The sequence below is a fragment of the Coregonus lavaretus genome, assembly GCF_964263955.1.
Source record: "Coregonus lavaretus genome assembly, chromosome: 4".
In the NCBI taxonomy this organism is placed as follows: Eukaryota; Metazoa; Chordata; class Actinopteri; order Salmoniformes; family Salmonidae; genus Coregonus; species Coregonus lavaretus.
In genome coordinates this window covers 50880076-50892248 of record NC_139991.1, presented here as the reverse complement: position 1 = coordinate 50892248, position 12173 = coordinate 50880076, and the positions used below count along the sequence as shown (strand labels likewise).

The 12173-nt window shown below is 43.3% G+C and overlaps 1 protein-coding gene across 1 annotated transcript in view; it reads right to left on the bottom strand.

Moving 5' to 3' along the window:
* The window catches only part of astn2 (astrotactin 2), a gene marked incomplete at both ends in the record, with an annotated part of 479012 nt that overhangs the window by 46021 nt on the left and 420818 nt on the right, over positions 1 to 12173 (bottom strand). The window contains 2 exons of the mRNA XM_084159665.1: positions 2651 to 2799; positions 3351 to 3484. Of these exons, the coding sequence (XP_084015791.1) occupies positions 2651 to 2799; positions 3351 to 3484 (283 nt within the window). The remainder of the gene's footprint in view (positions 1 to 2650; positions 2800 to 3350; positions 3485 to 12173) is intronic.

Here is a 12173-nt window from a genome sequence, read left to right as displayed (position 1 = left end):
CGCTTCCTGTCTGACTTGCATTGAGGGTTAAAGGTCACAGCAGAGGGATTCAGGCTAAAACACCAGACTAACAGTGCTCTAAATTCTAACATCTAGATAACTAATTAGTTGAGCCCAGGCCCAATGTACTGTAGCATGTGGACTCAAAGTTCTTAGTTCTCTTAGATCCCATGCTGCTAAATGGCGGGCTGGAGTTCAGATCACATTCTGGGTTTTATGGTGATGAAGCGGTTTCCAGCGTGGCTGAGATCAGGCCGAGTTAACAAGGCTGATCCCGACCATGTACCTGTCGGCTGTGCCTGTGAGGAGGAAGTCCCCAGCTTTACAGTGTGGAAATGGGAGGCTTTCAAGACGAGGGGGAGAGATTTCCTCTATTGACAAGTGATGTGCTCCTTTTCCAAGGAGCACAGAGAGGACAAACATCACCTTCTCTTACCACACTCTTCTCCAATTCTCTGTCCTCCATGGGCCATATGGACGTAACACAACGAGAAACCCAATACCAGGGTCCAATGTCAAAGTTATTGCTCGCATCTCAAAGAAAACGGAATCCGAACACAGTTACTAACATAATTAAAGTTGCTAATGCTGGCTAGCATCTGTTACCATCATGCAAAGATACATGGGGGGTAACCCAATACCACAACAAACCAGTATTAATACCCAGACTGCTTCTGTTTGGGTTAGGTAATGATCAAGGCCTACCTACCTTTAACTTCACTGCCACGTTTACATTAACAAAGCCAATAGGTCATGGCACTGCCTGCCATTCAAAACAAAACAGCAGGGGAAGAAGAAATCATGTTCATCTAATAAAGGACATATCTAAGAGAAGAGGTAAACAATAAGAGAGGAAGGGGGATTTGGGTGCTTATTGACGTACAAGGGTAGGGGGCTCTGAGGCTTTTCTTCAGGGTCTGAGCCTAGTCCTCATGCCCTTACCTGTGGAGACACAAGGGTGACTGATGGCCAGCCAGGGATCTGAAGGCTTGATTACTACATGATTCCATATGTGTTACTTCATAGTTTTTTATGTCTTCACTATTATTCTATAATGTAGATAATAGTAAAAATTAAGAAAAACCCTTGAATGAGTAGGTGTGTCCAAACTTTTGACTGGTACTGTAGGTATCTTTTTTAATGGAAAAGCCATTTAGTTTCCAATGGATTTAACTACTGGAGGGTCTCATACCTGCTACAAAACTTCAGATATATGAGGTATTAAACTGACTCCAGTTTTGAAGAGCACTCAATGACTTGGCAGGTGTATGAAAGCTGGTGTGTGGCCCAGATCAGAGCTGCCTGCTTTTGATCGTCAAGTGCTTCTCGGTGGAAGTCTCATCTGTGGTTTAAAGCCTCCAGGTGATCAGGGACTGGGGCTAAAGTTCAATACCTGCTGTTCATATCTATCCCGGTTCTGTTTTTAAAATAAAACTACACTTTCTATTCCCCTAGAAAGGGCTTCAATGCAAGGTCTTAAAATCAAACGATTCGTCGTGGGCAGAGAAAAGAAAACATACTAGTCCTGGTTTGTGTTGCTGTCGCAGCATCTGAACTCGCTGACACTTGTTGTCTTTCCCCTATTCAGGTTAGGGTATCACTTGCTTGGCAGACAGTCTCCTTTTCCCAAGTCTTGGAGAGAATAAGTCCACATTATTCCATAAATCCCCCTCTCCTACGACGTCCAACTTTGTATCAGCACGGCTGATCCACCCAGTTTGGAGAACAATAGAGGGTTTGATTCCATCTCTCCTGTAAAACTGGGAGCCACTCAGACGGTTGCTTTTATGGTTTATGATAGATGATCCAGAGGATGTTTCCAATAGAGAGAACATGAGAGATGCCATGCCAATGCTTCTCTCCCCTTGATTACACACACTAAGATGATAGCTGGGAATTGAAGACTCGCCAAACACTGAAATCCTTTGTTGTCACCGCCACGTGTTTCAGGGAACCCACACACACATTAAAGCAATAAAACATTTTTTTTTACTACAGACAAGTTAATGTCAGTCCAACTTTTCTCTGCTTTCTGGAGGAAGTTGAGTAAGAGTTAGAGAGAGAGAGACAGAAAGAGAGAGAGAGAGAGAGAGAGAGAGAGAGAGAGTAACAGAGGAAGTGAAAGAGACATACTGTAGAATGAAGAGATAAATTGTCTTCTCATCTGTATCCTGGACTGCTCTGAAACTGAGGTGAGTCAGACACACGCCAATTGCCCTTTTCCTGCCACACGCGTGGCCGATGACTAAAGCCGACTTCCACCGCTCTTCTCCTTTATTAAATCGCTACCACCCAAAGCTCTGACTCACTCCCCCAGACTTATAGACTTAGGGGTCAGTGCCAATTATGGCTCCTGTCAAATTTCCTTGCCTCATCCTTTCCTGTCCTCATCCTCTTGATCCGTTCTTCCCTCAGGTTCGCCCACCGAGTGTCTAACCTTGTCTGTGAGATAATCACAAAGGGCAGGCCTCCACAGATCAGCATAGCAACCAGTTAGATAATGTGGCTGGTCACTAGTAAATCAACTCATTAGTGTCCCTATGGCTGTTATAGGATAAACAACTGTCAATAACTGTGAAATATACTGTAAGGTTGGTGGAACCATAAGTTTATCATGTGTCACATATGCAGCCACCAGCGGCCTACCTACCTGTGTAGATCTCTGCCTCCGAAGGGTCCTCCACCCGCTTGTGCTGGATGATGTAATCAGAGATCTTGTAGCCAATCAGGGGCTCCACATCCAGCCACTCCAGGGCCACCATGGTGCTGGAGGGTTCCAGGTGAGGGGCCAGTCTGAGCCTGAGACAGAGAGAGAGAGAGGAGGGGAGGTGGGTCACTTTAATACAAAAACAATATAAGATGTCAACTGACACTGAGGACTAGTTTCCCGGGCACATTAAGCTTACTCCTGGACTAAAAAGCAATAGAGAATCTCAGTTGAAATAGTTTTTTAGTCCAGTACTAGGCTTAATATGTGTTGGAGAAACCAGCCCTAAGAGTCTGTTAATAAAATGTTGAGACCAGATATGGAGAGCAAGTTGGAATCCTCAATGTATCCATTCGACAAATCAAACAAGCAAGTAGGTCCATTAAATGTAATGTGGGCCATTGTCTATTCAGTGCCTTGTATCTCTCTCCAAAAGTTCTGAGGGTTACAATAGCTGGGGTGTATGATGACTCACAACAAAGCTGGGGTAAGAGAACAAGACACAATGTTCTTTCATGGGAGTGAGCACCGGGGGTGTTAGGAACGACTGACAGCAATTAAAGGTTGGTCCCAGCCCTAGGGATGGTGGTTACAACTCCAACAGTTCTAGGGTTGGATAGACACGAGGTAGGCTCTGACTTACACAGGCTTCCTCAGGGGACTGCAGTTGGGAAGGCCGTCTTTGCTGAAGGCACTCAGGTCACAGCGACACCAGTTGTCGATGACATCGCCCTTGCCTGCGCACCAGTATGAGCTCATGGTGGCACTCTTGAACGCCTGCGAAAGATAACAGGTGAGAAAATTGCAATTATTTTCTGTACGTTGCCCTTCTGTGACACTCTTGAGTCATCCAGGCTCCAGGATGTCTGTTCCTACACCTCTACGTGTCTCCCTTCTCCCTCCTAATGACGTACCCCCCAGCATCATCACAGTCACACACGGGGGGCTCAAGTTTCTCACCTCCGCCACAGGAAGAGTCGGGCAGTGATGGTCTGATGATCATGAGTGAGTATGCTTGGCGATGTAACTGACATGTTCCTGTCTTGTGGTAATTGGGAATGGTGACACATAAAGGTCAGTGTGTGTGTGTGTGTGTATGTGTGTGTGTGTGTGTTTGTATGTGTGTGTGTGAGAGAAAGAGAGAGAGAGAGAGCGCGAGAGAGAGAGAGCGCGAGAAAGAGAGAGAGAGAGAGAGAATAGAAAGAAAGAAAGAAAGAAAGAAAGAAAGAAAGAAAGAAAGAAAGAAAGAAAGAAAGAAAGAAAGAAAGAAAGAAAGAAAGAAAGAAAGAAAGAAAGAAAGAAAGAAAGAAAGAAAGAAAGAAAGAAAGAAAGAAAGAAAGAAAGAAAGAAAGAAAGAAAGAAAGAAAGAAAGAAAGAAAGAAAGAACGGGAAGGAGACAGAGAACAAGATAGACAGAGAGAGAATGTCGTAAGTGGCTGTCTCCAAAGTCTCCAAGTTTCTACCAAGGTAAGGGTCAAAAGGCCAAAAACATGATTGTGTCTCTCTCCAACTCTTTCCATCTCCAACTAAATTCTGCTGTTTCATCAACAAAATAAAGGGCGCCATCAAGATCATCCCCTTAAGGCCAACCAAATGTCAATAAAATAAGGTGACGTCAGTGCTTTGCCAAGCCACGGGCATGTCTAAAGCAGAGTTCAGTGAAGTTCGCAGGCACTTTGGCTCCCTGTCACACCGGCCAATCAATGGAGCACTTAGTTATTTATGTACGGTAATTGGTTGGCAGCGCCGCTCTGCACGGACGGCTGAGAGACGCATGGCACGGACACACCAGAAAACATCCGGAAACATTATCGCTGAGCAACAGGCCCGTCCAATGATAAAGCCAACAAAGCCAAAGGAAGCCTCCCAATAAGCCATAACACTTAGTCAGTCATCCAGAGGAGAGAATACCGCATGTGAGGGATTCTCCGATGACTTCTGTATGCCACTAACCCCAACCACCCTATCAACCCACCACCACAAACAAAGAAACATACACACACACACATGCAAGCATTGACACATATACACATGCACCCAAAAAAGGACGCACGCAAACATGCACACGCACACACGCGCACACACACGCACACACACAGGTCATTCTTGAATTGTAGTGGCATTAACATCACTCGGCTTTGCAACAATGAAAAACACTTTAAAATGACAGTTACACATCACACATGTGTTTGTTTATATTGAACTGTTTATCAATGATAAAACATAATGCAAGTCCTTCATACTGCAAAACTTCACCTTAAAGTAACTGTCCAGTGTTTCCAGATTTCTATTAAATATGACCTATAATGAATTACAATATGAGTGAAATAGTTTTCCTTCCAAAATTGTTAATTAATTTAGTTAAAAAACAGCTTTTATGTGTTGGAATGGTGTGGTTTACCCCAACAAGAAAATGGTGTTGGCGTATACCGGTCATTAAAAATATTAATGCGAGCAGACCGCTGATTGGCCAGCTCATCCTCCTCAGGAGGATGACATCATCCTCTATAAGGAAATATAATGGTTTTTTGAAACGGTCGGTTGGAGATATACGTTTGAGGTGGTGTTTTGAAGTGTTTTGTCAACAACATTATTTGGGTTAACAGAATATGAACTTTTAAAGTGCAATTTTCACTGGACAGTTATGCACTGTATAAAGTACTAAGGGCAAGCAAAATAGCTTGACCCATTAATGTTGAGTAGAGTTTTAGTGACATGTTTTGGGGATTTAGAGATATCTATCTATTATTGAACGCTTGAAAGTAAACAAAACTATTTAGAGCAGCACAGCAGATATTGAGATGAGCGAGATGTAACAGTCACACACAGTATCTGTGCATGTGCACAGGTTCACTTCACACTGTTCACAGCGTGGTAGCCAGGGCAACAAAACAGTGGAGAAGTTGAGCCTCGCACCTCAACGCTCTTACTTGTTGCGGAAATTAACCCACTATTCTGTTTACTTCCTGCATCTATGTCTGAGTCTACCTTTAATATACTGTATAAATACACAAAAACAAATAAAGCTATTAAAATACCAATGATTTTTTACAAATAAAATAGTTTGATGTCATTGGTGTTACCGCCTTGAAAATAATTCATTACAAAGATATACACAGACCTTCGGTATTCCCTCCAGTGGCAAACTGTTACCTGGGAAGGGGTCTATAATAATTAGTACAGTGAGGGAAAAAAGTATTTGATCCTCTGCTGATTTTGTACGTTTGCCCGCTGACAAATAAATTATCAGTCTATAATTTTAATGGTAGGTTTATTTGAATAGTGAGAGACAAAAAATCAACAAAAAAATCCAGAAAAACGCATGTCAAAAATGTTATAAATTGATTTGCATTTTAATGAGGGAAATAAGTATTTGACTCCTCTGCAAAACATGACTTAGTACTTGGTGGTAAAACACTTGTTGGCAATCACAGAGGTCAGACGTTTCTTGTAGTTGGCCACCAGGTTTGCACACATCTCAGGAGGGATTTTTGTCCCACTCCTCTTTGCAGATCTTCTCCAAGTCATTAAGGTTTTGAGGCTGACGTTTGGCAACTCGAACCTTCAGCTCCCTCCACAGATTTTCTATGGGATTAAGGTCTGGAGACTGGCTAGGCCACTCCAGGACCTTAATAAGCTTCTTCTTGAGCCACTCCTTTGTTGCCTTGGCCGTGTGTTTTGGGTCATTGTCATGCTGGAATACCCATCCACGACCCATTTTCAATGCCCTGGCTGAGGGAAGGAGGTTCTCTCCCAAGATTTGACGGTACATGGCCCCATCCATCATCCCTTTGATGCGGTGAAGTTGTCCTGTCCCCTTAGCAGAAAAACACCCCCAAAGCATAATGTTTCCACCTCCATGTTTGACGGTGGGGATGGTGTTCTTGGGGTCATAGGCAGCATTCCTCCTCCTCCAAACACGGCGAGTTGAGTTGATGCCAAAGAGCCCCATTTTGGTCTCATCTGTCCACAACACTTTCACCCAGTTCTCCTCTGAATCATTCAGATGTTCATTGGCAAATTTCAGACGGGCAGTTATATGTGCTTTCTTGAGCAGGGGGACCTTGCGGGCGCTGCAGGATTTCAGTCCTTCACGGCGTAGTGTGTTGCCAATTGTTTTCTTGGTGACTATGGTCCCAGCTGCCTTGAGATCATTGACAAGATCCTCCCATGTAGTTCTGGGCTGATTCCTCACCGTTCTCATGATCATTGCAACTCCACGAGGTGAGATCTTGCATGGAGCCCCAGGCCGAGGGAGATTGACAGTTATTTTGTGTTTCTTCCATTTGCGAATAATCACACCAACTGTTGTCACCTTCTCACCAAACTGCTTGGCGATGGTCTTGTAGCCCATTCCAGCCTTGTGTAGGTCTACAATCTTGTCCCTGACATCCTTGGAGAGCTCTTTGGTCTTGGCCATGGTGGAGAGTTTGGAATCTGATTGATTGATTGCTTCTGTGGACAGGTGTCTTTTTATACAGGTAACACGCTGAGATTAGGAGCACTCCCTTTAAGAGTGTGCTCCTAATCTCAGCTCATTACCTGTATAAAAGACACCTGGGAGCCAGAAATCTTTCTGATTGAGAGGGGGTCAAATACTTTCCCTCATTAAAATGCAAATCAATTTATAACATTTTTGACATGCATTTTTCTCGATCTTTTGTTTGTTATTCTGTCTCTCACTGTTCAAATAAACCTACCATTAAAATTATAGACTGATAATTTCTTTGTCAGTGGGCAAACATACAAAATCAGCATGGGATCAAATATTTTTTTCCATCACTGTATGTCATCAATTTGAGAATTCCATTGATAATTTGGTATGTCTAAATAAAAACAGTCATTGATGATACTTAATTTAAATGAAGGGGAATTACATTGTGTGCAAAATAATTAAATATATCCCTTTAGTAAATTATTTTTTAAGGTTAATGACTTTGAGCATCTGTCATCTCCATTTAAGAAAATCCTCAATTACCTAAAATTGCCCTTGGTGTTATCATCATTGGTGTTACTACTCCTACTTGTGGCACAATTTTATCATAATGTAGATAATGTTTCTGCCATCATTTGAACGAAAAGAGCTTCTGGACATCAGAACAGCGATCCCTAATCTCGATTTGGATGAAGAATTATATTACAATGAGTCAGTGGCCCAGGACATACTGCTCACCGCGGACCAGGCCCTAATCCCAGAGGCGGCAATATAGAGGCCGACGGGCAGGTACCCTGATGAAACTACGGCGGTGAGTAAATAAACCGCCTCTACCCTTGGTTCTATTGGCAAATGTACAATCACTGGAGAGCAAACTGGACGAGCTCCGTTCGAGACTATCCTATCAACGGGACCTGAAGAATTGTAATATCGTATGTTTCTTGGCTGAACATGGTAATATTCTAGCTGTTTTTTCAATGCATCGGCAGGACAGAACGGCAGCATCAGGTAAGCTTGTCTCTTTGTTAACAACAGCTGGTGCGCAATCACTAATATTAAGGAAGTCTTGAGGTTCTGCTCGCCTAAGTTAGAATATTTTTTTTTACATTTTTAGTCATTTAGCAGACGCTCTTATCCAGAGCGACTTACATGAGCAATTAGGGTTAAGTGCCTTGCTTAAGGGCACATCGACAGATTTTTCACCTAGTCGGCTCGGGGATTAGAACCAGCGACCTTTCGGTTACTGGCACAACGCTCTTACCCACTAAGCTACCTGCCGCCCTGCCGCCCTTTACCAAGAGAGTCACAAATCATCACAAATCGATGCTGGCACTAAGACCACACTCAACAAGCTGTATAGTGTCAAAGGCAAACAAGAAAATGCTCATCCAGAGGCGGCGCTCCTAGTGGATGTTGATTTTAATGCAGGAAAACTTAAATACGTCTTACCTAATTTCTACCAGCATGCCACCTGTGCAACTACAGGCAAAAAAAACTCTAGATCACCTTTACTCCACACACAGAGACGCATACAAAGCTCTCCTTCGCCCTCCATTTGGCAAATCTGACCATAACTCTATCCTCTTGCTTACAAGCAAAAACTCAAACAGGAAGTACCAATACGGAAGTGGACTGATGAAGCGGATGCTAAGCTACAGGGCTGTTTCACTAGCACATACTGGAATATGTTCCTGGACTCATCCGATGGCATTGAGGAGTTTACCACATCAGTCACCGGCTTCATTAATAAGTGCATCGACGACATCGTCCCCACAGTGACCATACACACATATCTCAATCAGAAGCCATGGATTACAGGCAAAATCCAGACTGAGCTAAAGGCTAGAGCTGCCACTTTCAAGGAGCGGGACACTAGCCTGGATGGTTATAAGAAATCCTGCTACGCCCTCAGACAAACCATGCAAAGCGCAAATACAGAACTAAGATCGAATCCTACTATACAGGCTCTGACACTCGTCGGATGTGTCAGGGCTCACAAACTATCACGGATTACAAAGGGAAACCCTACCGTGAGCTGTCCAGTGAGGTAAATGCCTTCGAGGCAAGCAACACTGGACCATTTGTGAGAGCACCAGCTGTTCCCGGGGGGGGGGGGGGGTTTGAATTTTAGGACCCCTATAGGTATCAAAAAAGTTACAAGATTTTTTGCTGGAAGTAGAAGACTAAGTGTTGTTGTCCATTAGTTTATTCCAATTAGGGGAGGGGTGGTAGGGTTAGGGGAAAATATTAAAGGAAAATATATTTAAAAATATATTTATATTTTAGAAATACTGTATATTTACAAAAATATATATATGGGGGATTGGAAATGATGCAGACAATTACATTGATGGAAGCCACAATCTATCTGCAATATTAAAGCTGATCTAAAATAACAGCTTCATACATGGATAAACAGATAGTCAAAATACAAATCTAAAAAAGTTTGTTCTGAAGTGTCCTATATCTGAGAGATATAAGAAAGATCAGAAAACACGGATTTAACCCATTATTTTAGGCACTAAACTATCTCCATATACTGTATATGCTTCCATTCATTTAAATTAATTAATTTATTCTAGATAAATGAACATAATATTCCCCAAAATGTCATGCCCAAATGTCATCGTAATTCAAGAACGACCCACATACACACACACAGATTGATTCCCACATGTGGTCATTGTCTTTCACTGGAGAAGTGCCAAAGATGATTTCTGATGTGAATTTCAATATTTGCGATGGCGATCGAGATGAAACAAGCTCAGGCCATATAGAGGCAGACACTGAGAATGGAATGCCTCCAGAAGCCGATGTTGGCATCCTACGAAACAATGGTAGCATCGTTAGCTCTAAAAGCCCAGACAGTTCTAATTGGGAACTGACTTCCACAGCCTCACTCACTTAGTGCTGTGGATCCAGCTCTGGACCATGCAGCAGCAAGACAGACTGTGCAGCAAGAGATAAAGAGAGAGGCAGAGAGGAAGAGAGAAAAGGAGAGGAAACTGAATTAAAAAACTGAGAGGCAGAGAAAAACTGAGAAAGGAGAATGTAAGGGACTTAGTGTAATGTAAGGGAGTTAGGCTAGGATGCCTCCTTCCCTCCCTCCAGCGAGGGCCCTCCTGCTTGCCGATAGGATCAACAGGCCTCCAGCAGTCAGTCAGTCAGGTCTTTCCCCTTATTTACTCTCCAACACAACCCCCTCTAAATGAGCCTGCAGAATGAACCCATATTAGGGGGGAGCGCTCTCTGCCCAGCCAACACTGCAATCCACAGCAGCCATATATTGACGTTCCTGAGAGAGACAGGCAAGGTTAGGGAAATTAAACAGGGATGAAAGTGATTGCATTTCTTGAGATAATGAGATCCCCCGCCAACCATGTGGCTAATTGTTGGCTGAACAATAGAGAGAGAGGAGACAGAGAGAGGAGACAGAGAGAGAAGAGAGAGAGAGAGAGAGAGAGAGAGAGAGAGAGAGAGAGAGAGAGAGAGAGAGAGAGAGAGAGAGAGAGAGAGAGAGAGAGAGAGAGAGAGAGGACGGCCTCCTCCACAGTCCGCATCTCAGTCAATGGGAACCAGGCCATCAGCAAACACAACAAGAAGCCTTTGGGGAGCACATGCATGCAGACTCATAGACAAACATGGGAAATGATCTCTAATGCTGGGGGAGGCTGGGCGGACACCCCAGCTCTGGCCGGCCTTGCTTTACTGCACTGCTGCACTCACATCTCAAACATAGACAAACCGATTACGGCCCTGTGTTAAAGTTTCGAAGAGTAATGCAATCCAGTCTCAACTGGATAAACGGGGGAATCTAATTGTGGCTCGGAAGGGGTAGAAGAGGTAACACCAACCAAAAAACAACAACAGAACAGACAGGAGCCTTTTAGGGATACATGGGAAGTGTTAATATGTCGAGCATGTTTAGAATAGAACAAAATATGTGACACACACACAGACACTTATACACAAACACACAGACACACACACACACACACACACACATGAAAATCCCTCCACATTACTTGGCACAATTCTGCATGCAGCTGAAACACGGGGCGGAAATACATACTGACATCTGTCCAATCCCGTTAGACGAGTCATGGCACGGCAGTGGATGATAGGATGATACACTATCATGTATTGATTAACAGTAAATTATGCTCTTCCCAGAACACTGATGGATCCATATAAATTGTGGACAGTGTTACTGGGGGTGGGGTGGGGAGGAAGCAATGACCCACTGCTTTGCACTTCATGAAAAATGGCCTGTGTTGGACATGGAGGCCCCCTTAAGGGGGTGGGATTGTAGGCAAACATCATAAAATGCCTGCGTAGAAAAGGACACATTTCTTAAAGTTCCCATGCAGCCGTTTTCATCTTAAAATCAAATCATTTCTGGGTAACAGTTCCTTACTGTGATTGTTTTCAATTAAAATTGTAAAAAATAAACCAACATAGCTTTTTAACAAATATCCATTTCTCAAGCAAGAATGCTGCTTCTGGGAGTGGTCTGAGTGGAGAGGGGAAAACTGAAAACTAGATGTTATTGGCAGAGAGGTTTGAAACTCTCTTTCTTATTTGCCTATTAACTAATATGTCACCAGGCAGGCCAAAACGCCATCCCACCAAAACAGGCTGAAAATTCATGCGGTCTTTTCAAACAGCTCATTATCATAATTTTCAAAATTTCACAATATTACTCAAACCTCATAGTGTGGAAATATATATAAAATACAGGAAATTCATGTTTTTGACTTCACTGGGCCTTTAATAGCCGGAATGGTGGAGCACTTCACTGTAATGCCTTCATGACAAAGCATTAACTTATAGATTTCAGAGTCAGGGTTCTTTTGTCCTTCTAAACACTTCCATTCCACTATTCCACGTTCATTTTCATGAACACTCATTTGATTTGATTCAATTCTACACACTCTTCTCCACTCTGACCAGTGTGATATATCTCTGCCGGATGGCCCCAAGGAGTGTACTGCCTGTCCTGCCCACGCCACCAGATCCTCTCATATCACA